Raw genomic sequence first — 26,623 nt, 5'->3', positions numbered from 1 at the left:
TTCCAATCGCCAGTCACCAATCACCGCTCCCTTATCACTTAGCCAATCACAGCCTCCTTCAAAGCTTAACGTCTGTGTTCTGTTAAGTCTACTTATTTGGTCTTGTATTCTGAAGGACTGGGTCAGCGCTCCCCTCTTTGAGAGAGATTATTAGTTTGTGTTCCTATTTGCTGGCGGAGGCTCTTGTTCTAATCAAGAATTGATCACCAGCACAGATACAAGGATAAACTGCGTTCAATATCAGAGTATACAGGAGAGATGTGGGGAAATCTCCATTAACTTGCTTCCTGCTGCCAGTTCTTAGCAAAGATATCACTCAATTATACCTTCATCCTCTGGCTCAGCTCCCTCTTCACCACAACAATCTGGTACAGCGCCCAGACTATACAAACTAATCTAGCTATATTAGATTGCTCACCAGTGGATAGTGAACAGGTTGCAGCACATCCAAGACCCCACAATATGTCTCCAGCTCTCCAAGACACCCTCTGGAGCCCTGAGGATGAAAAGAAGAGCGAAATATGAGGCAGAGAATACAACAGGACACACAGAATCACACTATATAACCAGATGTGAATTGCAATGTTAAGCTGGATGTGTGAAAAAATTATATATCTGTCATTCGTTTGGCTTGCCATGTTGAAACGACCTGAAACCTAGAGGCTGAATTATGATGCCTTGCTTGGCTCTGACTTGAATGGTCACATGATGGTGGATTAGTTTGACCTGAAAGGTCCCCAAGACATCAAAAGCCCTGAGCACATGTAGAGAGTGTAGTTTTCCTTTTGCTGCCGTGGAAGCAGTTTGCGTACTGCTTTTATTAATGAGTATTAAATGCGGCTCAATATGTTACCATGAGTCTGCTAAGAGAATGATTAAAACCACATATTCTGTACCTGTTGTATGATGAGCCGAATCCTGACCAGAGACAGTGGTCTGCGCCGCGTCTCTCCATCATCAGGAGTTTTTTCGTAGATCTCTAGCAGGCCAGACATGGATGAACCAAACCAAGCTGTTCTTGTCTTGCCCTGATGTTCTCCAGCATGGCCACCTGGGAGGAAAAGAGAAGACAATAAAGCTACTGTCGCAATCCTCCATTTGTATTATGCTGACAGAGCAGACAAAAGCTCTGTAAGAAAATATGTGCTGCCCAAACAGTCCAAAACCTTATCATCAAAACGACTCAAGCAACCTTTTCCTCTGAATTCCTGTATGATGTAGGGACAGGACCCGCTGACAAGAAGGCCATGCTGATTGCGATAATGACTGCCGTCTGAAACAAAACTCTGCCACCTGCAGTTAATTGAAAATTATATCTATTATCTCACCAGAAATTAGTTTTCAACATAAAGAAATAGGGATCTGTTCTTTTGAATTATAGGCCTAAGAATATTCAAAGAGCAATCATGGACATTGAAAAGAAGAAGTGGTGATTAACTTCAGCCCCTTCATTATCCTGTCATAAAAATGACTAGCTCCTAATGTTCACAGTAAGCCTCCAGCCCCACACTCCTCTGGCACAAAACATGCTGCTGAGGGCTGCTGGACTTGACATGCTGTATGACGTAGGCAGCTTCACAAGATGGTCCAGGTTCTCAAAAGTTCTGCTTTCCAGGACAGCGGAGTAGTTTTGAGCCAGGACAAGCTCTGTGAGGAAGCTCCCAGAGAGAAGTCTGGTTCAGCCTCTGTAAACTTTGGAGGTTGATGAAAGTTCTGCCTCCTACAGAAGTGATGTTATTCTCTTTCCAACACTTCAGACCTCAAAGTGCCCAAAAGGAGCCCCAGGGGAGCTCTGTCAGAAGGTTCCTTGAACAGATCCAAATACGTTGTGTTGAATGGGAAGTTGCTCAGAGCAGTGAAGAAATTTCTGTCTGAGCAGTTGCTATATTTCAGGTCTGGGAGACACTTAACATCCCTTTTAACAAGCTTAAACTCCCAGAAGAACCGAAGAGGCGAGAAATGATAGTGAAGGAAAAGTCACCTAAAGGCAGAAGGGAAAAAAAGAAATATATGTCGTCTTACAAAGTTTCCTAATCTGTTATACTGTTATAAGTTAGCATACAGTATATAAAAAACTTATTACACAAAGCTACATGTATCTAAAGACCTACATTACTGTACTTCCCATGCAAATTGACTGATTACATCAACAAAAAAGTTAAGTGTGAACAAAACAAAAAAAGTACTTTGCAGGTCACTCAAAGTGTAACAAAGTAAAAAATCTACTCTTACTAGTCAGCAGACAGTGGAGGCCAGATGACTGCCAGGAGCTGAAAAGAGGTTGTCTACTTGCACTCCCAGTGCCAGAGCATCAGGGCTACTCAGACAAAGGGAGTGTGAATAATTGACAGCACAGCAGCCTGTAGCCGTCACATTGAGCTAATGGAGGATAGAAAACATGACCTCTGGAGAAGGGAAGCTGGCACCGTATCCTGTCTGGTATAATGTAACACAGAGGTCTTTTCAGGCAGGGGAAAAGGTGGATTTTTTTGTAGAACAGAGTTGTAACTCTACAGACATTTCTGAAGTGGGACTGATCTGGAAGCAGAAACAACTTAGTGGTGGAGTGAAACCCACAGTCTGGAGAGAAAATAAATGCAGCACCAATGATGTCACTTTATACGTCTGTCAGGGGACATTTTAGGGCCTGGAGTTTGTTTTTTTTTTAGCAGAAAAACCTAATTTTGTGGAGAGGGCCTGGGTGGGACAGGCAACCAGCAGTCAGATACCTGTACTTCAAGAAGCCACAAGTCGTTAAGAACTAATATTTACTGGAACAGTGTTTCTCGTGGTGGTGTGACACTTAAAACCTCAAAAAGCATTCCACAAGAACAAAAATGTTTCTAAGCAGAAGCCCAATGCAAAAGGCAAGAAGTCAGTGACATTATAATAAAGCCAGTCCGCAGCCTGCAACTTCACTGTTTGGGTTCAGTTTCACCACTCTCGTCGACCTTGTTTCCAGTTGCAGCAGATAGCTGTTTTCAGCCCACAGCACGCTGTACCTGCTCAGCACCAAACAGCAGACAAAGTTAGCAACTAGCTGGTGAACAACATAGTGGAGCATTTAGAAGCTAAAGACCCAGATATTTCATGGGTGGAGACTTAAAGAGAACAAACAGAGTGAATATTGGACTTACATTCATCAGGTGGCCAGCGATACCACTCCAAGTAAATGCAACTGTTTGTTAACACATTCATAACAACTTTAAAAGGCGATTCAGCTTGTTTCCCTGCCACCAAGTGGCCAAAAAAATCAAATTCTAATCTAATTTAAATGACTGATATTGTTTTTAAAATGTAATACCCAATTCAATATTTATATTTGCCAGTTATGTCTGTAGCTCCATTCATTGATCCATCCATCCATCCTTCCTTGAGGGTCATGGGTCCATTCGTTGAGGTTTAAGTCATTTCTGACTTCATAGAATCTCATTGGTTAAAACCATGATGCCAGTCCAATTATTATTCCAATTATTTGTTTCACTTTGAACAAATAATACTGTACTTGATCTAATCCCACCGTGCCTTGCCTTGGCCCAAGAGATTCAGCGATTTACAGTTAAATACAAATGAAGATTAGAATTTTGGAGATTTTAAGAAAATCCTGTCATTAATCAGTGGCCTGAGTTTGTACCAAGAAACTGAACGTGTTTATAGATTTTGGAGGCAAATGATGGCTACAGGAGCTTTGTCATGTATTAGGGATTTGGGAATTGACATCCCTGCAGAGCACTCCACTAAAAGCCTTCTTTAAACTTTCATCTATAACTCACAGCTTCCAGGATTAAAACTAATTTAACGCTATACAGCAGACTGATATTGAATGTGTTGCACCAGAAAGCAAATATTCGTTCCATAATAATGCCTTGGGAAGCTTTGCAATGAATCAGTGATGAAACTGAGGGAAGATTATTGGTGCTGGGGTTCATTTCTCAGCTGCAGTGAGCTGCAGGCTGCTGCTCTGTATCATGGGAGCCCCTGAGCCTGGAACAGAAAACCAGAGCAGGAGAGAAAAGGAAGGTTAAGTCATCGCAATCAACAGGGCTAATTACCATTCATTAAGCACTTGAACATAACTGCTTTGTAAAATTATTTCTTCATGTCTTTTTCAGGGTGTCTGTGAAAGGCAAAAAAGGAAGCTGGTCTGATGATAACCCATTAGGCTTTAGTCTGGAGGCAGCAGATGGCAGTGTTGCTATCTGGAAGCATGCGGTCTGAAGGCAGTGTCTTGAGAAGGTATTGTTTTTACAGTATGTATGTAGCTCTGGGTATATGTGCCTCTGAGTAACATGACTGAATGGCAAAATACACGCTCTCAGAAACGTGAGTTACTGTGTGAAATTTGTGTGAACACCTTTCTCTCCTCACATTGGATGTTGTTTGCATTGTAGGTGGGTAGAGTTGCAAAGTGAGAAATATTTCCTGCATTCACTGCATATTCCAATTGTAAGTTGTTTTACTGATATCCTCAATATTCATCAATAAAAGATAGAATCACAGGATACGTGGGTATAGAAAATGGATGGATGGATAGACAGAAGCACAGGGGATGTCTTGAATGATTAACAATACTACCGGTATATGTTGTCCATCAGTCTAAATAATTTCAGCTTTGGTTCTGAGAAATCATTGTTTTTTTTATTCTTATGGCGGATGGTTGTTTCAGTTGGTAACAAAAAAACGCTGCAGCATAGTTGCTGACTTCATCCAAAATTGACCCAATATCTGAAATGATATGTTAATTGATTTAAACTGCTAAATGTTGTATCTGGTTTCTACAAAGCATAAGCTTTAGCTCTCGCTCGCTGTTAGCATTGCACGCAACTGAATCTTAAGCTTGGTGATTGGTTGTTTCTAACAGAAATGCTCGTTGGGAGTCGTAGGTGACTTTGACTCTCCTTAAAGGATGATGCTGGTGTTTTTCTATATTTTGCCTTTTGTCAATAAATCTCACAAAAAGACCAAAACCAACAATGCGTTTTCCAACTTCCCTACTCTGTCTGTGGCACTCATCTGTAAGCCCATTCTTTCCTACTTAAGATGGAAATCTATAAAAAAAAATGTCTCGCATAGAAGTTTCATTTCTGTTTTCAGCTGTATAATATAACAAGAATACAGATTTGGTGCAATAGTGAAAACCAGGATGGTTTATGTGGGATTGACTAAAACATAAACTACCTTGCCCATGTTCATGGTTATGCAAGAACATGTCACCCAGTGCAACAGTGTGACTTATCGATGTGTTTTTAATACGTTTTGGACATCAGGGCCTATGGCACAGAGCACTAAGCTAAATCAGGCTCTGGATACAAAGACAATATTTGTAGCAGGCACTTTTTATATTCGCAGCTTGTGCCTTTTACTTTTTTATCACAGAACCTGAAGTTTTGTGGCACTGTTGCTTATCTTTTGTACCGATGAGTTTTATGTTCATCCAAGCATTGGGAGTGTTCTGATTGTAAGGCACTTACCATTGTCTATGCAGAAAATGAATGGAACGTTTACTTCCATAACTCTGATGAGCAAAATAACCTTCCACTTTGCATCTCTATATGGGTGTATTTTTGACACGTGTAGTAAAGGCACCTGCACCTGGTTAAGGGGCTTCACGCTTCACCTTGTCATGGCAGAAAGCTCACACAGAATGTGTGAATGTAACAACATGAGCCATCCATTTAGGTTGCTAGCTGCAGAAGAACTAACAACAAATGATTTTTGCAGGCTGTTGTGACGTGACATGGTGGCAGGGTTCACTGTCACATCCCCTGGCAAGTCATATAATAGGGTTATTGATAATCTGTCACCTCCGGTACTTTATGTGTTGCTGTGGTTCAAGTCTGAGTGAAAGAGCCTCCCGTACTCATGGATGTTTCCACCGGCATTCAACTGTACACTTTATTGATGCCGTGCACCATTGATCTGACCTGTTATTTTCATTCTATCTGATTCCCAAAAGTGTAAGCAATATTTTTCTCTATAATATATGTGCCTGAGAGGTATGTGGGCTTACTATTGGTATCTAAAAAAGGGCCAGCTACTTGGCCAGACATCAGTAAAATCTCTGATAGGAGCAAAGTGTAACCTTAACCATAACCAGATATGGATTGATTAGGGAAGATGAGCTGCGGACGCGGAGCCAACAGCTTTTATTTTCTTTTGTTGCTGTGTTCTATATTCTGGCTTTTATTACTTGCACGTCAAAACTTTTAAGGAGTCTATTTTCACAAAATCAGTGTTTTTTCCTGTGTGCATCTGCTGCCAGTTCCTGAGTAAAAACATTTAAACCGAGACCATAAATTAATAAGTGTTACAACACTTTTCTTTCTGTATCTCTCACTGTTGTTGACTTCCTGCCTGCTGTGGACATGTGGCAGCAGGAAAGGAGCAGAGTGTCCAAGTGGCTCTGCAGGATGTACAATACATAGGATGAAGAATGGGTAAATGTATCTTGTCTTTTGTGCAAAACACCAACCTGTGTGCCTTTTTCAAACTGTAATTGCCACCTGTAATTATCTGTCCCTGAGCTGCTTCAGGCAGTGCATTGTGACACTTCTTTTGACACACTTTCAAAAGATATCTCGACAATATGTCATCTGAGCGTTTTCAAAGAATATTGGGCTCAAGTGAAGACTTCCTCTTCTTTGTCGGCTTTGATTTTTCCTCATAACAGTTGAAGTAAAGAAAATTTGATTGCATTAGTTGCACAGCATCTATCTGACAAATGGTCCTATACACTTTGTACTCTATGTCCTGAGCACAAAGTGTATGAATCTTCTGCTAATTAATGTGTGTGATATAGGCTTGCAGAATATATTTACAATTGGTTCTTGATAAGTCTGCAGAGGATGATAATGTGAATAGAAATTTCCTTTGTTATCTCGTGACTGGTACAAATGGTTGTATAGCAAATGTAATTTCCAAGCCATTTCCTTATCTTTGCCTTGCTTTCCCTTATAAAAGCATTGCTTCTTATATTGTAGAGGAATACGAACATGAGATGAATGACAACTATCCCTTTGTTTCATCTTACAATTGTGGTGGTGTTTTTTCATTCTCAATTCTTTCTCTTGGAGCACTTCAGCAAGGATATTCTGAAGAAGTTCCAAGTGATGGACACGAGTAGGTGCCCTTTGCATGAGCTCAAAGAACAAAGCACTGAAAAGGAGCAGTGAGTTGCCTGATTGACAAGCTACAGCCAAGCCCTCTGTGGGGTTGTTAATCTTCCCCTGTGAGTGCTGGAATTATCTTGCTGGACCTACTGCCCTTTCACTAAGAATAAGAAGTCAACTTTGGGAATTAGACAGCACAAGGACGTGCTTCATCATGTTTAAGCGGCACAAGGGAAGAATTTTAGGTGAAATCTCATCCGTCTAAATAACAAAGTTGGGCTGAATTTACCTACAATTTCCTTCAATCTAGATTTAAACCAAAATGTAACAATACAGTTAGGTAAAGGGGAAGGGATAATAGCTTTCTGGGGAAGATTGGGGTGGAAAGAGGTCTTCAAGCTGTCAAAAAGAGGCTGATAAACACACACTGCATCTTTAGTGAGCAAATCCAAACACAATAAAAACTTAAACATGTTAAGAGATGGCATGTGCTGCTTTAAGAAAGCGCCAATCAACATAGTATCAAATTGTGACGTCATTTTAGGAAATATGCTTATTTGCTTTCGTGCAGAGACTTAGATGAGAAGATCGATACCACTCTCATGTCTGTACTATGAATATGAAGCTACAGCCAGGAGACGATTACTTAGCTTAGCATAAAGACTGAAAACGGGGAAACAGCTAGCTTGGCTGACAGTGGTATCGATCTCCTCATCTAAAGCAAATAATCGTTGTGACAAAGTGGTGAGAGCACACCATTTGTCCCATGTGCACCTTTATGTGTTTCTAATCATGCTTGCTGTTTATTTGTTTAACCAGTATAACTATCTATATCTTATATCTTTAATCTGTGGCATTGCAAACACTTACTATCTGGATTTTATTTTGTTATGGTTAAAAAAAACCTCTGAGACACATTATCTAAAGATATAGTTACTCTAGCTGGCATTGTCCTGGCCTCCAGCACCACCGTAAGGAACCTAGAGTTATCTTTGATCTGGATTTGTCCTTTAACTCCCACATGAAATAAACTTCAAGGACTGCCTTTTTTCACCAACGTAACATTGCAAAAATCAGGCACATCCTGTCTCAAAATGATGCAGAAAAACTGGTCCATGCATTTGTTACTTCTAGGCTGGATTATTGCAATTCCTTATTATCAGGCTGCCCAAATAAGTCCCTTAAGACTCTCCACTTGATCCAGAATGCTGCGGCACGTGTACTGACAAGAACTAGGAAAAGAGATCTTATTTTTCCAATATTAGCTTCTCTGCACTGGCTCCCTGTAAAACCCAGAATAGAATTTAAAATCCTTCACCTCACCTACAAAGCTCTTAATAGTCTGGCACCATCGTATCTTAAAGAGCTCACAGTACCTTATTACCCCACTAGAACACTGCGCTTCCAGAATACAGGGTTACTTGTGGTTCCTACAGTCTACAAAGGTAGATTGGGAGCCAGAGCCTTCAGTTATCAAGCTCCTCTCCTGTGGAATCAGGTCCCAGTTTGGGTTCGGGAGGCAGACACCATCGCCACATTTATAAGTAGGCTTAAGACTTTCCTCTTTGATAAAGCTTATAGTTAGGGCTGGCTCAGGTGAGTCCTGAACCATCCCTTAGTTATGCTGCTATAGACCTAGAGACTTCCCATGATGCACTGAGCTCCTCTCTCCTCCTCTCCCTCTCCATCTGTATGCATTCTTATCCCAATTAATGCATGTTACTAACACGACATCTTCTCTCTCCCGTAGTTTTGTGCTTTCTTGTCTCTCTCCTCTCTCTTTCTGTCGCTTTCATCGGGCATTTCTGCCTCCAGAGCTGCAGAGTCTGGATCTATGATTGCGGGCCACCTGCTGCCCCCCTGCTCGACGACTGCTGCTGCAATTATTATTATTAGTCTTATTACTTTTACTATCATTATTATTCCTATCACTATCATTCCTTTTATTATTATTTTATTAATATTAATATAACCACTACCATTACATTATTATTACTTAAACATCATACAGGTATGTGGAACTTGCATTGTGCTTTCCCACAGAAATTAACAAAACATTACTGACACAAAATGAAACTGAGAAACACTCAAAGAGCAAATATCTCTAATAAGGCTGCACAATCCTGTCCTGATAATCATATATGATTTGCCATTTTATTTCTCTTCATTATTTAGTTCATAATGTTCTGTTCGTGTTAGTCGTTTTCTGTTTTGGTGGTGGTGTTATTTTGCCGCGACCAATTAGTAGTAGTGACTGATGTATTTTTCCCACTGACATCATTTACAGTTGACACAAAACCTGCAGTAGTGGTTTTTAGGAGCAGTTAATGTTTCTCATGTCGATTGAGGAAGTATGCAGATTTAAGAGTTCTTATTTCTGTAAATTGATTTGAAACAACCTGTACAGCTGTGTCAATCTCATCCATGCTTGTTGCCATTTTTTGCAGCCTGCTGTTTTTTTAGCTTTGGACATGGATTCAGCATTCAGGTGTGCGTGTTCATGAGAGCATCATTCTCAACCAGGAAGTGAAACTCTGAGGAAGCAATGGTTAGAAATAACAGCAAACAAGAAACCAAATAAACAATAATCGAATGAAAACATCCTGACTAAAGCAGATACATTAATTAACTAAAGTGGATCCAGAATTGATATGCTAAATACATATTACATAGTAAAAAAGTAAAAAACATGTCAAACTAAGCTACTGAATAAAAGGGCTTTTCACTTGATTTGTAAGGGAATGAAAGAATCTGCCTCACACGTGTTAGGACAAGTGGTAAAAAACCTATTCACAGCCAATCTAAACTCAAGCTGAGCTCATTGTTACAATTTGCATATAGGTTGTCACTGATTTCTGCATTACTTGAACAAGACCAACTGCCCATTGCAAACAATAGGCAGACATCTTGACATGTCACAGTAGGAAAAACACGGTGTAATTATTAAAATTAATTATGGCTGAATTTCATTTTATTTTAGCTTCAGTTCTAGGGTCCTGGTGTTAGTCATGTTGGTTCACTGTCACACTGTCATGGCTTACTGACACACTTTAATAGAATGGAGTCATTGTTAATGTTATTAGTATAACCTGTGCTTTTCTCAAGTCAAAATGTGCGCTGCGAAAAAAAAAATGTAATGGTCAGATTGAGAGGGCTTTGTAACATGTGGAACGAATGTCTTCTGCCTTGAATTGAATTATATTCTGTTAAAATGGAAATGACAAATATTAAAGTAACAGTCCCATAAACAACCCATGTAGGCTGTGTCCGAAATCCCTCCCTTGCTCAGTCATTCCCTACTCTTTATATAATGGACAATCAGTAGTTTACTCACTAGTGAGCAGTAAAGACACTTACTTATCATCATCATTTTTCAGCACTAACAGCTGTTGAGTTGCACAACTGTAATTTTCACATCTATAAAATGTAGCGCATTGAATTGTAGGATTGTTAGTAGAAAGTAGTGTACATGCCATGGTACTCTTTTCATTCATTATGGCTTTTTTGAGGACACTATATAGTGGATCAATTTTCACACTTTCAGATTCAGACACTCAAATAAAATTGTGGACAGTATATGTAGAGCACTATATAGTACCTAGGGAGTGTTTTCAGACACAGCCATAGAGGGCCGAAGTGAAATCATAACTTCCGGGTTCTGTTACAGAAGTTTGAAAACCTCATTCAAAATCCCATTGATATTTGTAAATTACTAAAAATCCAGCCTTGAAACCTAGCTGTTCTCAGCAGTATGTCACATGGTTCTGTTTTTAGCTGCCTTTATTGAACACCATTTCCCATATGCCCTAGACCGCAGGTTAAATGTAAGGGCTCAACAAAAGAATCAAGTCCATGAGAGAGTCAAGAAGCCACGGCTAGTTCGGACATGTCTGTAATAACAGCAGGACAGAGAGGAGCAAACGGTGTAGAAGACAGCAGAGAGTATGGCTAGAAAGTTGGAAATATGACTTTAGAAGACAGCGTTGGTGAATTTTATGGATATGGACAAAACCAAGTTACAATGATGTAACCAAGGTTTCAGTGTCTAAGAGCAACTGCTATAATGGATGCCGATTTGTCTTAGAATATGGAAAGTAAGCCCTAGGAACACGTTTCATTTTTTCAGAAAGGCCAATGAAAGAAATGCTGAATGAGAGATTGCAGTTACAGAGGCTAGTGGAACAGAGGTGCTCGGACGTGACGTCACAACTTCACATCTGAACTGAAGTACCTGGACTCTTCTCTTCATTAACTGATCTTGGTAGCAGTAGGAGTATTGCAACTTCCGGGGTCATCACGTGATGTACACTGGCCCAACAACATTTTTTCCACACCCAATCATTGGAAAAGGAGTGGCTGTAAAACAGTGAATACATTTTTCTTAGCGCCACAAATACCCTGAATGACTATTTTTATTATCCGAATTTGATCAATTTGGTCCAATAACCTTTGGAAAGTTTAGAAGAACCGTATGATTAGATTATTTTAACCCATTCATGTGTGCGGAGAGCCAACAGGAAATCAGCCAGCTCGGCTAGCAGAATTCTCAGATCCGCATGCTCTCAATTAGAGGACTCTGTGGGCCCCAAAACAGTGAAGCGTGAGGAAGCCCAGGGAGGCTTTTTCGGCGAATGCGCCCAGTGAGAAACTTTCATAAGAATGAATGGGGCATCATCTGTGAACACAGTATCCAGTTCTTCTTAACATCCCTATGGTTTACACATCCAGCTGACATGGAGCAATATCATCATTCATTTGGAGTAGTGTCCTTTATAGCTTTATTCGTGGTCTCCACCAGCTACCGAGGGAAATATCTGGCTGTGTAGTTGCTACATGCTCCGCTATGTCCACCAGCTAGTCGATAACTTTGTCTATATGCCGTGAACCAAACAGTAAACTTGTGGGCTGTAAAACCCAACCAATGAGCTGAAAGATGCTGATACACTCCATGAAGATGAAAAGGAACTGCAGAGTTGGGTGGACATTTTCTGTAGGTTTGTCAGTACAAGTGACCCAGTTACACCTAGTTACACCAGTTTTTTTTTTCGATTGCTGATATACAAATATACATTAGTGCAGCTTTACTGACTATACTGTGATTATTATGCACATGTAACCACACCCATTCTGAGTACAGGTGAGGTTATTTTTAGTTCATCCTAGTAAATTCTAGGTTATTTGTTATAGGAATGTGTTGTAGCTCCTGCAGTCAATGATCTGTATTGTTATTCCAGTCTGGTATGTGCCTGTGCTTTTGTCTGAGTTTCTCAATCTCTCATTTCCACTTCAGAGCAAGTTGTTGGTTAATTGGAATTTTGTTTTCTTTGGCGAGCAAGAGGAGACATGCAGGCTTGTGACAGGGGTAGGGCACACACAAACACACACACACACACACACAATGCATACCAGATCCATTAGTATTTGGCTTTGAGAATATGCTAATTATCATTGCTACACTCCACTCTGTACTTGTAATTACTATCATTATGATGATGGAGTTGATAAGGGGTTGATGTAAATCTGAGTGTGAGAGAAAGCAGGTTGGAGAGCCAGAACCATTAACACCACTGATTATACTGTAAATATGACCAGCAGGTGTATCAGTCACCTCAAGCACTTTTAGTGTTACCTTTCAGTGCTGCGCATACATGTGCAAATGAACATTAACACTTAATAATAAACTCATCATGTTTGCTGATGTTGTGTTAAAACCTTGTAGCTCAATCTCTGTGACTCATGTTCTGGTTGTGGCTGAGAGCCTGCATGATGTGCAGCTCCCTCTGACACTGAACTCAAGAATGCATGATGGTAAGGAGAAGACTCTTGCGTTAATTTCCTAATTTTTTGAAGAAGCAGAGCGTATGAGGGTACATAAAAGGCTTTCATGCAAAGAGAGCAATAAATAAAAAATTGCTTTTTTAAATAACCCCACTCTTCCTTGGAGGAGTGCACACACTGTGATGGAGAATGAATAAAATCTGGCACAAATTAGGATTTTAATTTCCTTTCTTCTTTCTTCTTTCTTTGGTTTTTCCTTTTTTTTCCTGGCTCACACTAATTCTTAATGTTAAACATTTTGTATGATTAATATGTAGTACAGCACACAAGTGTGAACAGATTTCAAAGACAGTCCCAGAGGCCTACATAGTCACAGACATAACTACACAGGTGTTTTCACCTAAAATAAAGGTACTTTTTATCTATTCCTGAACATGTCACGCACATCATATATGGGGACATTTTACTATGTTGAATTCTTCACATCAATTCACAGAATGTTGTTCACAGTAATGTCAATGAATACATTACTAAAAATACTTTCAACACTATCAACAGCAATCATGTAAAAAGTAATTAATATTCGCAGCATCAGGAATACTGGTACAGATGGTGTTACTTGTAATAACAGTGGAGGTGTCCTGAGTGTGGAGCCTCCATTGAATATTAAAATAATAAATAAAATATCCTGAGAGTAGAGAAGTGTTTTATCCACAAAGCAAAGCTTTTGAAGACAACTCCAAACTTTCTCATCTTCCTCAAAGAACAAGTCATTTTCTTTACTACTTTCAACCATATGAAAAAGAAAAAGAAAGAAAGGCAAAGGACAACAAACTCTGGGAAGATCTCTAATCTTTTTGTTGATCTGGGCAGGCAGCGCGGAAGGCAAAGTTCAAATGAACTATGACCTGGAAGGGGTGGAAAATCACATCAGTTGGATGCTAGTAGCAAAGCAAATATCGACATCCGTCTTTTATCTACTCCCCAAACCGCTGCTAAACTCACACATGAAGTTCAGACAACAGATCAGTCTTTTGTCTTTTAATGCAGCCACATTTCTTCTTTTGCTGCCCCTCCTGTTCCATTTGATGACAGTGACTTATTTAGATAGCAGTGGAGCAAAAATCCAAAGGCTGGCCAACACACTCTGGGAGCAGTGGAGATGCAATGGAATAACTTTATTGGTCTGCAAGAAAGCCACAAATGAGCAACAATAGGAACATTCAAGACACCTCGTCATGTGACATCGAAGCTAGAAGGTATGACCTACTCATATAATCACCAAAACCTTTACAAGTGATGATGTAAAAGTCAGAGAAGTGGAACTGAAAATAGTTGTGGTACAACTATCATTCTTCTCCTAAACCACACACTGAATGACTGGTCAGTGATGACCCGCAAATCCTGCGAGAACGCCAACAGTCGCGTATTCTTGTACCAAAAAAAAAAAAAAACATGGACGGAAGCTTGCACTGTTTATATGCAGTGCTGAAAATACCAGAAAGGCTAACCAAGCTAGCCATTATACTAGCTGCCGGATGCTAACATGTTTCTAATACAACATTCTAAGTGTTAATTTACTGGTGGGCTAACTTATTTAGCTCTTTTACTCTTACTCTTGTGTACTCTATGTGAATGTTTACTAGATTACTGTCATACTTCCCATGGGGACTTAATGTTAATCTTGACTGGTGATACTTTGTTTCTTCGTGGCATGAGGGGCAATGCATGTAATTTGACAGCTAGTATATTCTTTAGTAAATCCACTTTCCTTGTTTCTGTCCTAATTCATTTTAACAATGCCTTTTGTCTAACTGTTGTTGGTACCTACGCACATAATAAGGGCAGAAGATTCTCATATATTTTAGTTTAAGTAATTGTAATTTTCAGCTCAGTATTTTACGCCCTAAAAAACTCCTATCAGATGCAGCTCCTGCATTAATCTGTTTTCACTGTGGGCTGAAAAACAACAGTGGAAGTAGCAGTGAACTGTTTTTGGATTGACAACTCGATGGACAGCTAAGTGTGGGAGTTGTCGGAGGTTCATGGTGGCCGCGCAGTGTTCTGTGTATTTCTACCAGGAGTATGGAGCCTCCACAGGAAGCATTTCATCAGTGGACGTCTGCAGGCAGGCTGTACTGAAGTCCCACCCTGTCACTTGGCTAGACTCAGTTAAACCTGCATCAGTGTATAGAAGGTTTCTTTTGTCATTCTCCCTGAAAAGCTGAAATATGTTCTTGCGGTTTTCTGCTGTGTCCAGTATTTGACGTTTTAGAAGCCTAAATAAGCCTGACTTAGTACTTACTGTTGCATGTTTTTAATGTATTCTAATTCGTTTTCGAAAGTCTGCCTCTCAACCCTGCTGGCACAGTATCTGCAGGCTGTCATTAGACGTACAATGAGTACCTGAAATAATTGTAGAACAGCAGCAATCTCTGAGATACTGCTTGCCTCTGTGAGTCACAAACCTCTCCATATGTACCGCCACAAATATAGTGCAGCTGCATTATATGTGTGTTGGCTTATGGAGAAGTTCATGCTGCAAAAATACTGCAGCATTGCAATCATTATGCACATCTTTACATTGAATCCTCTAATATTTTAGTTTGCAAACTCAGTCAAGTAGCTCCCACACAGGAAGTTAAAAGTGTGCTTAAAAGAGCATCCCATACACCACAGCTCATTAACTTGGAAGTTTAGGGGAAAGAAACTTCAAGTTTTCTTAATGCTAAAAACAGTACCTGTGCTCCCAGGAGTTTGTGTAGGTGGCCCTGAAGTCAAAACAGAAAGTGCTGAATCTAATGAATAAGCAGTGGAGGTGATTCTAACCACTTCATCTCATTTCCTGTTGTATATGTGTGTGTGTCTGTGTGTGTATTAGTGTCTCAGGGACAAAGGAGGGAGAAATTCAAATACATGAAGGCCAACAGTTGGTGAATGGGATACATGTGAAACCATCTGGGGTGATTTAAAATGAATACCAGCTGCAAGGCCGTTCCCTACATGGAGTCATCACATCTATCATTTCATTACATCAAACTGATAGATGTTCACCAATCACAACTTGTGCCTGGTACTGTATATTTTCTGCCCAATTTGGCATGATTGGTATGGCTAATTATGCATAGTAACCTCTATTAACACAGATGGGAGCCCTCTCATAGAGCTCAATAGTCTGCACAGTTCATCTTTGCAAAGATGAGTGCTGAAATTAACATACCAAAAGGTTCTATGACTAGCATGATCATTCAGAGATGTGGCTTGACTGTAAGGCCACATTAATTGACCGTGATTGTCCAATATAGGTTAGTGAGGCTTGTAGGTCAAGCTTTGGAGTTTTCACCATGTTGAAGTAAAATTGATAGCAGTTTTTTTCAACTTTCCAAAACCAAAAGCTCAAAACAGTGTGTTTGTCTGTTTTAATCTTAGTTGCTAACATTAGCATGCCTAGCTAACTATCTTACCATGCTACCCAGAGTAATAACGTAGCATTACTTCCAAAGCCAGTGGGTAGCATATTATTAGCTACCAGTGGTGGCAGAAGTTCTGAGATATTTTACTCAATGTAAGTAAAAGTACCAATACAATAATGTAAGAATACTCTGTTACAAGTTAAAGTACTTCATTCAAAATCCTACAGCAAAATGTACTTAAAGTATCAGAAGTAAAAGTACTTGTTCTGCAGAAGAATATAGGCCTTATGACCCATATATTACATATGACATTATTAGATTGTTAATACTGATGCATCAATGCATAAGCAGCATTTTACTGCTAGTGGTTGTAATGGAGCTAGTTTTGACTGCTTTATGTATCAAGTAGTTTAGTCCAGGGGTTCCCAACCTATGGGTGTGCCCCTCCAAAGGGGCCCCAAGATAAATGTGAGGGGTTGTGAGATGATTAATGGGAGAATAAAGAGAAAAAAAGAACTGCAGGTCGTCATCGTTATCATTATAAACTGCGTAGATGCCATGCTAAGTGTGCAAGAGTGCAAAGCTTGACAGGTGTAGCAACAGTAACTAGGGGACATAGTTACTGCAGAGAGTTAGCATGGAAAGGATACTTAAACCTCTTGGTCAAGGTTATGAGGGTCCTGGTTAAATGATAAAACTTTCAACGATGACACCTTTGTGATTGGATGTTAACCTGCTGTGGCAGTGTCAGACGCAAACACTTGACCCATTCCTCACCTCGACTTTCACACATTAAATACCATTGCTACTGCAGAATAGCTGCATACAAACGTAATTTGTAGAGCACAAGGTTGTTCGGTATCCATAGCATTTTACTGAACTGTGGACCAAAAGGGGATACTGGTTAGACACTAGGTGAGAGACTGTTACTTGACAGTACAGCCTCCACAGCCCATCAACACCTGTGTAGAGCAGCAGGTGAAAAGCACAGCATGACATCAGAGGCAGAATAAAACCACACAGAAAACCTCTCACACCTACATGTACCAGCCTGTTGACACAAAGCTGTTATAGATGTATAAGTATAAGAGTTGAAATGTATAATTGCATGTTACATAGTGTCACACATGGGCTACATTTTTGTTACCATAGCAACTTCAAGAATATCTATGCTGCTAAGAGGATTGACTCTGGAATACAGAACTGTTTCTACTTTATTCTAACTTTTAGACAAAACACAACAAAGCTCACCTCAAGTGTTACCACATGAGTCTATGTATACATTTGTATGTCTGCCTACTGTATATGCATGCATGTGTATGTAGGTTCACAGATATTAGTGCTGGTCTGATGTAACTATTAATGTATATTCAAAAACCTAGTGTCAAATAGTTATCTTTTTTCCCATTTTTTCTGTACTGTGCTGCAGAGCTGTAGCCATGAGACTTGGGACTTGGTCTCGAGTTGGATTCGAGTTGTGAAACTGAAGACTTGCGACTTTTTTTGACTCTTTTGCCTTGAAGACTCAGCTTGTCTTGAGGGCAAAAATCTGAGACTTGACCTCGGATCAATAAATATTGAAAGATTCTATGATGTGCATAGTTTTGCATTTTGCAGCCAATGCCAAACTGCCATGAATTATTAAAAATGTGGAAGGAATGTGCATGCAATGTTTCCATAATGTTTTATGTAATGAGAGTTTGAGAGTTTTGTCATGTTAGACAATGCAGCACACTAAATCAATTGAACCCACTTCTCACTGTAAACCCTTGTTTAATTGTTCCAGGAGCTCAAAAATCAACAATGATGGGAACAGGAACAGGGAGAAGCCATCAATTGAACCCCCCAGTCATGATGATCACTCCTTCTGGAGGTGCAGCGGCTATTTGTAGACTTGATTTGACTCCAGTCTCAAGTTTAAACTATAAAACTACCATCCTCTCAATTTTGAATGAAGTTGAATTCCCACTGGTTTAGACCATTGGATGTTTTCCAACCTGCTTGATTTAAGAAGGCCATTAAAGTATTTGCCTGTCCCTCATGTACACTAATGGTATAAGCCAGTGAATTATGTGGCAGCAATATTAAGCAATGCCAGTGTACTGACACTGAATACTTAAAAAAAAACAAAAACAAAACATAACTCACCTCAAGAGTGGTTAGGAAATTGATGTGTAAAATAGAAAATGTGAAGTCATATGCACCAAGTACAAATGCAAGTTTGCCATGAATTTGCTTAATGGTGTACACACCTTCACTGGCCTCACTGTCTGTGCACACAAGACCTAGAGCTGTGTGCCTGTTGTTGTTATTGTGCTGTTACAATAGAGCAATTTATGTGATTTTTAGAGTTGCTTTTCATTCCTTGATCCAGGCTTAAAACTAAAGGAGACTGTTTCTGAGGTTGTGGTTTCTAAACTTTGGAACTCGCTCCCTTTGGACTTCTGTGGACACCTTTAAAAAGCAGCTCAAGAACCATGGACCTGTTATACTCTTATTTTAATTTAGGTCTCTTTTTTTGGTGTTTTATTCTTCTGTAGTTATGTCTGCATTTATGTCGGTTGCCTTGTTTCCTTTATGAAGCACTTTGTGATGTTCTGCTCTTGAAAGGTGCTATATAATAAAGTTATTTATACTTACTTACTTATTCTTAAAGTTTGAATTTAACTACCGTCCTCTCAGTCAAACTGAAATCCCAGTGGTTTATGTATGTAACAGCCCTAACATCCTGTGTCAGCAGGAGATATATGTAAAAAAAAAAAAAAAAACAATCATGAGAGCTGCTTTCAAAAAGGTCATTAGATTAGTTGTAGTCCCCCATGTGCAGTCAGAGGGCACTGGTTGGTTCTAGTATAATTGCTAGTGACACTGATGGTATAAACTGCTGATTGTGGCAAGTTAGGATTTGTAGCTGCTTTTACCCCTGCTGAGTAACAAAGTGCCCAAATCACTATAACTTATGTCAAGAGTGATCAAGATAATTATTTGGTGTAAAATTGCAGCCATTTGTAGTCTTGCAATGAAGTAAGTTCATGTGTGCTGAAAAACAGCAATTGTTGGGAATTACATATCATTAAAGAAAAATACTGACAGACTTAAATCCACTGACACTCCCTCCATTCTTTCTCTTCAAACCCCAGCAATGCTATATGGCCAGACAAAATAACTACTTCACCCAAGTAGAAAGATTACCATTAGGAGTTATGGAATCATGACGATGTGTCCAGTGGCTGCAGTACATGTGAGGTCCTTGATATGGCAAGTCTCCTCTTTCCTCTCGTAAGCTCATGTTGAAAAATCTAAACTTTATTCAAATGAGGGCAAAATTTGTGTGGTTACGCAGTGTTTTTCTGAAAAACTGACAACAAAAAGCAATGCAGTGGTGGGCCAGCAAGTTTAGTTTTTACCTGATGTGTCTGTGAAAGAGAAGATGATTACTGTACTTTCTGGAATCCCTCTTTTCTATGTCCCTGGCCTCCAGGATTACAGATACAAAACAAAACAACAGTGCTACTTGGCATAACTTCATGTAAATGGTTGGTAGCTGACATGCCCACAGCAATGAGTGAGAAGTGGAGGCAACAGCGTTGCGTCATTTGTTGTGCCAGTGGGTCTTTCACTGTAAAGGTCCTTTCAGACACAACGCGACAACACCACTGCGCTCTGAATCCATTATTTCCAATGGCTTGAGCCACGCAACAACAGCTTTTCGTTGATGCACAGTGCGCTGCTTGCGCCAAAGGCTCTGTCTCTTTCAACCCAACTGGCAGCGGCAGATGGCCACCCACCCTGAGTCTGGTTCTGCTCGAGGTTTTTCCTTGCCGCTGTCACCAAGTGCTTGCTCATGGTGGGAATTGTTGGGTCTCTGTAAATAATATTATAAAGAGTACGGTCTAGACCTGTTCTATAGGAAAAGTGCAATATGATAACTTCTGTTACGAATTGGCGCTATATAAATAAAATTTAACTGACTGCACAGCAGAACATGTGCTTGCATTTCAAAGGTAATGCACAACACAGACACTAAGAGGCATACAGAACATAAAAAGGAGGCTTAGAGTAGCAGATACTCAGCAGCACCACATACCAAATAATTTTCTTTGAAAATATCTGTACAGGTAGTTTTGAATGGATAAGCAGTACAAAATAAATACATTTACATAAGCTACAAATTGTTTCTGGTTTAGACTGTTGGATGCTTTTCAAAGTCCCTCTGTACATTTAGCTCCTTACATCCTGTGTTAGCAAAAGATACAGTTTGTGTAAACAAATGTTTGTGATAGCTGCTTTTTAAAGGTCATTAGATTATTCTCCAGTCCTTCATGTGTACTCAGAGGGCATTGGTTGACTTTGACTCTAATGTTATAAACTATTGAATGTGATAAACATTGTGTTGTAGCTGCTTTTACTAAATAATAAAGTGCCCCTCACTACAGGATATTTTATATAATCATTATCATTTATTTCAAGAGTGGTCAGGAAAATTATATATGAAATTGCAGTCATTTGCTGACTTGTAAGTAAGTTCACAAGCACTGAAAGGAAGTAAATGCAAATGGATTGCTCTAACATCTGCACTAGTGATCTGAGTCTGTGCACATTACCTCACTTCTTTCTCCATTAGGAGTAACAAAGTAATTTACATGTGGCCAGCTGCTGCAGTGTACACCAGTCTCATGATATGGCACATTGAGCTGTGTTTTGTTTACTGTAACTAAAAATGTAAAAGCATGATGTTGAGATTGATGTATGACTTTTTATGAAATCAGATCCAATTATAATTATAGCTGCTGTGCAGCTGTGAGTCGGGGCGGGCATTTTGAGGAGGAGGAAGAAGAAGAAGAAGAAGCAGGAGGAAGATGAAAAATACAGTTCATCAGCAGAACATCCCGGACCAAAGTTATCAAACCTTAAAGTCAGGCTTCTCTAATCCACACAACACAATGCCTCATTAGACATTAGCATGTTTATTCTGTAACACCCAGGACTTGAGCTCACAACACAGTAAGGGCAAGTCATGATCTTGCTGAGCTACCTACCAAGCAAGAAACCATTTTTTAGTTTAGTGTCAACTGAGCAAAAATGTGAGAGGAAGCAGCTGAAGCTTGTCTGGGGCTGGATAATGAGTTAATAATTAGAATCAGGTGTGTTAGAGTGGGGAGCTACCTAAAACATGCATGGCAGTAGCTCTCCAGGAGCAGGGTTGATTACTACTGATATAAGATGTTCATTGTGCATCACCCTGGTTTTGAACTTACAACTTTTGTCACCAATGGCAATATAATATTCCATAATGTTTTCCATGTAATTGTCAAATTAGCATAGGCGTGGTGTATTTGACATAAACTGCTTAAGTAATTTATAGCAACATGATACATTTAAATGCCAGTGGTTAAGAGTCTGACTCAAACTTTTGCAGAATTCATCTTTTTATTTCTGGACATGATTTAGGTCATAATTGTCTATCAGTATGTATATTTTGATGCAAATCTGAATTTCCTAAATACCAACCGTTTGGCACAATGATAATGAACATATATATATATATAGTGAAAAGTCTAATCTTCAAAAGGTGTAATTGCTTCCAAATTAGAAACTTTGCTGCTACATTTCTTACATTTTTAAACCCCTTTAGCAGCTATATTTGAAAAACTAAACAAGCAATACATCTTTTCACCTGCCAGCAAGGACCTTGGTTGGGCACAACATAGGAGGTTCATTCAATCCATCTCCAGATCCCACCCCCTGCAGGTCTATCCAAGTAGTGCAGCAACAAGGGATTACGTCCCTCACTGGCTTCCCACCCACAAACACCGTGAACAATGTTGGACTTTTGATTGAAATTACTGCTGTGCTGCCACAGGAAAGAATACAAGCCATTTAACAAAAGATGATTAACAATATATTCACTTTTATTATTAAATTATACATCTATACAATAGATCCTTAATAAAACTGCAGCTATACAAATCATTAAGAAGAAGTAACTACGTGATATTACCCATTGCAATAAAACCAAAACACTCTGAGAGGTATGTTTTCATTCACTGACACTGGAGATCTGCAAACTATCACATCTTGAGACATACTTAGATAACAAGGACATGCACAGATGGGGTCCAAAGGATCAAGACCCTATCTTTTGACCATGCCACTCTCCTGTGTCACTTTCAGTCACGTAATCTTTAGCCATGGTAGCGGTCAGGCTCCAGTAAGGGTGATATTGTTTGTCAGTCTTTCCATCCAGCTGTCCATCCATCAGTGCATTAGTCCAAAAATTGGAATCAAATATCTTCATAATTGTTGGATTGCTTTCCTTGAAATGTTGTACAGACATTCATGATCCCAAGAGGATGAATTATAATGACCAACACTTTAGTTCATGACAGGATACTCAAGAAAAAAAAAACAATTAGGCTACTGCATTCCTGTCGGAATTAGATTCAGCTTTTCTTTGGGCTTCACCCTTATGTTTAGCATTAGCAAGAGCAGCTGAAGCCAATGGATAATGAGCTAAATCTGATAATGCAGAGCTGAGCCTGACAAGCTGATTTTTAAAATTTAGGTAACATCGCTTTTCCTCTGGCACCATCTTCAGGTCAAACTTTATATTTTTTGTCCTACTAGTGGTAAGGATCTAAAAAAAAGCAAAGTCATCTCCATTTTTCATCCATGCTTTATTTTTGCTGTCATTTTTATGTGTATTACAGGCTCGCAGGACCACTACGTTGGCTTGGTTTGTGTGTGTGTATGGATTTTTACTTGGATCAACCAGTGAAAGATGTATATAAAAAGTATTCTGACTGAAATATATAGAAAACACCACTTATCCCTGTAATTGAAATAATATATAAATAAACAAGGTAACATAGTGGTCCTTTTCTTGGTTGCAAAAAGCTCTAAGCACTGCTGGCTAGCATTGCAAAAATAATGGACACACTAAACTTTTGTACCAGTACTTGTTGAGGTTGGTACACACCGGGTCTATACTGGTACGTAATACTTCCCAGAAATATCACAGCCTCACAGTCTTAACACGGCCCACCTTCTCTTGCCAAGCTAGCAACTGAGATAAAAGCATTACAACCTTAAACAGTGGTACAAACTCACTCAAGTACTGTGACAGAAGTGTAGTAGAGTATGTTGTGACTGACACATTTTACACCGGAACTTAAAGTAGCTGTACAAGCCCCAATAAACTTTCTGCTGTCATTGTTTCATCCTACAGCAAACTTGACTCGACTTGCATGCTTGTTAAACCAGCTTCCGTAAGTACTTGCTGGACTCAACACTTGCTGTATCAAATTGATGCCCATCTGCCAAAGAACACCAAAGATACCACTTGGGAGCTTTGTGGTTTACCAGATTTTATACCAGAAGTATCACTATACGCAGTGGTTTTCAGCCTGTAGATGCTATTACTGGCTATATGCAAAGTTTGGCGAGATTCTCGACTGCAATTTGGTTGATAGTTACACCCCTTCCTGTACGTGTTTGTGTAAATGACTGTATTTATTTAAATACAGTAATCCTCTCCATTAATTTCTTATTTCTGCTACTCTGATGATACAATATACACAAGTGTTTTTGGATTTTATGTAATACACAAGTAAAATTTACACAAATAAATATAAAAAATCCATGATTTCATAAGTTATCATTTAAATATTTCCTACAACTAAATATATGTGGCCTGAATGGTGTACAATGCTTTCTTAGGGACAAAACTTGAAACCCTGAAACACCTGAAACACAATTGTTGAGAGTTACAGACCTGGTATGTATCCAGTTAACAAAAGATTACAACTTCCTGGATTTAATGGACTTTTTAGGTTTGTCAATTTCCATTCAAATGGTGCAGTGGAAAACAACTCAGTGAAACATGACTGAGAGTCACCCATTACTAATGGTCAACTGGCAGATGTTGTGCATGACTGGGAAATTCAAATTTCCTTTTTATTCTTTGTAGTGCGGGGTGCAGAAGTGAATGACAATAAGCTCATCTCTGTGTGAATGTGACTGCTTTTGTGCAACTCACATGAATAACTTCTGAAATGTTAAAATAAAAACTTGTATGCAAATTAGGCACTCATACAGTATAGGCAGTATTGTCCCCTTTTCTTCTTCTACAACATTCACCACCACTGGAAAAAACAAAGACAGCAGCAAATGCACGCAGATCTGACAGGCCTGGCTTACATTTCCTGCCTTGCAAGTACAATTTAGTGAGTTCCACTGAAATTTGGAAATATTCAGCATATGAGGGTTTCCAACAAAATGTTTTAAGTTGTGCGCATTCAGGATGGACAGCCGCTTTACGCTCACTGCACTCATGGTGTTCCTCTGTCCACCCCTGCAGAACATTCATCTTTTGCTTTACACATTTTGCAATGACAGAAACCACAGGAGCTTGATTCTGACAGTTTCACCAACATCAAATACACTAACAGCTGTAAAGATTCAGCCACTTGCTTGTACTGGAGCATTATAGGAGTGGAGTACAGGCTACAGGCTTTTGCAGTGTTCCTGAGAGACTTCCAGGGCACAGAGATGTTTTGTTGTAAGAAATCCTGCAGCAGCACATCCACCTGTTAGTCCTTTATAAGAGAGAGGTAAGTTTGTGGCTTAGGTCCACAGATTGCACACTGTGGTCAGATGTAGTATTCCTTCATGTTGTCCCTGACTGAGTTGTGGAGGTGCAGCTCTGTCCTGTAGTCTGTGTACATGCTGTGTCTGTTCTCCTCTTTGATGCTGCTGCTCCTCTGGGCCCGCCGCTGCTGGTAGAGGAGGCGGCTTATCACAGCCAGAGCACACACTGCGATGAAGACCACCGCTGTGACCACACCTGAGAACACAGCAAGGAAGATGGTTTAGTAGGTACCAGGGTACATCCGAATCGAGGGTCTAAGGACAGATTGTAAAGCCCCTTGAGGCAAATTTGTGATATTGGGCTATATAAATAAAACTGACTTGACTTGACAATGCTGTCAACCAGGGCTGTTCTCATAAAGTCTCTTCTGATCCTGATATAAATTGGTTACAGTAATGTCCATTTGCTTTGACTCAGTTGTCAGAGAATTCTTACCTTTAAACACAAAATGCTATGCTTAGATACAAAGTACAAAACCCTACACCACACGCTCACTTGTAAGAATACAGCAAACCAATATTAGCACAGTGTTTAGGTGTTTATTACTGGACATAGAGATCATTAATTCAGTGTCTTGTACTTTGATAACACTGCCCAGCTGAGAAGCATAATCGGTAGTTATTTCACCACAGCTGTACTGAGGTTCTTTGCATTTAAATTGTGGTTTATTTTTTATGCTAACAATGTAATTGCAGTGTCCTTGATTGTTTTGTGTTTGCCAGCATTCAAGTATTTACGTATTGTATTTCAGATGATTACAGCAAACCTAGAAGTGATTGAAATATCTAATGTTCGGTATAAAAAACAACAACTTTGTTGAAGGTGTAGAACATAATTTGATGCATTGAAGTACCATGAAAATCATGATATTAACAAGGGTAATATGTAGGATTTACTGCAGGAAAATCGTCATGTATGTATTACCAGAAAGCAATAATAATAATAAGGTGGAAGGAATCATTATACAACATCACATGAAAGTATTAAGTAAATATCTAATCGCTTTTTGTGTAATCTAAACATGAAATGACCAATGAGTACTTTGCTTTGATCAGAATTAGATGCAAGTATGTATGCATTACCTCATTTGATATAACTGTTTAAATTCTCATGCTAAATGAGAATTTTGCATTTTAAAATAGTTAGTTAGCTTTATTTGACAATTCATACAAACAAGTGTACACAGTGCAAACATGGGACACAGTAATGCACACCACCAATAAAGTTGATTAAGATCCACATTATTTTGCAGGTTTAAACTGAAACACATGTTGCTATAATAAAAGGTCCAGAAATTAAACAGGCTTTATAGAGGTGCTTTTGACAAATTAAAAAATGCCTTCATCTAATCCTCAATCCTAAAGGAAAAGTTTGACATTTTGAAATATCCTTATTCCTTTTCTTGTTAGATTAGAAGATTAGAAGACGGATACCACTCTCATGTCTCTATTGTAAATATTAGGGACCAGTGACTTCCCGGAGTCTCCGCCGGTTGCCGGGCAACTGGTCCCGGCCAAGAAACAGTCCTGCGCATAACCCCACATAAAACGGAAAATTTATGTTTTTTTGCTTCCGTTTTTGTAATTAAACAAACAAGATAGAATGTGTTAATTAAGGAGCTTTAGAGGTGCTGGGAGGCAGATTTTGTTACCTTTGGACAGAGCCAGGCTAGC

The 26,623-nt window shown here is 39.3% G+C and overlaps 1 protein-coding gene and 1 long non-coding RNA gene across 3 annotated transcripts in view; both read right to left on the bottom strand.

The window, feature by feature from the left end:
• Positions 1-30: 30 nt before the first annotated feature.
• LOC122885861 lies at positions 31-1,763 on the bottom strand. The gene is made up of 3 exons (XR_006380212.1): positions 1,193-1,763; positions 897-1,051; positions 31-496 (listed from the first exon to the last, which is right to left on the bottom strand). It is a non-coding gene; the product is annotated as an uncharacterized LOC122885861 (long non-coding RNA).
• A 20,428-nt stretch (positions 1,764-22,191) lies between these two features.
• LOC122885791 (contactin-associated protein-like 5) overlaps positions 22,192-26,623 on the bottom strand; it is an 85,264-nt gene continuing 80,832 nt past the window's right edge. For both annotated transcript variants that reach the window (XM_044217428.1, XM_044217429.1), the window contains one exon: positions 22,192-25,145. In XM_044217428.1, the coding sequence (XP_044073363.1) occupies positions 24,952-25,145 (194 nt within the window). In that variant the 3' untranslated portion in view covers positions 22,192-24,951. The remainder of the gene's footprint in view (positions 25,146-26,623) is intronic.

Source organism: Siniperca chuatsi, linkage group LG12 (genome assembly GCF_020085105.1).
Source record: "Siniperca chuatsi isolate FFG_IHB_CAS linkage group LG12, ASM2008510v1, whole genome shotgun sequence".
NCBI lineage: Eukaryota > Metazoa > Chordata > Actinopteri > Centrarchiformes > Sinipercidae > Siniperca > Siniperca chuatsi.
This window is presented reverse-complemented; position numbering and strand designations above follow the sequence as displayed.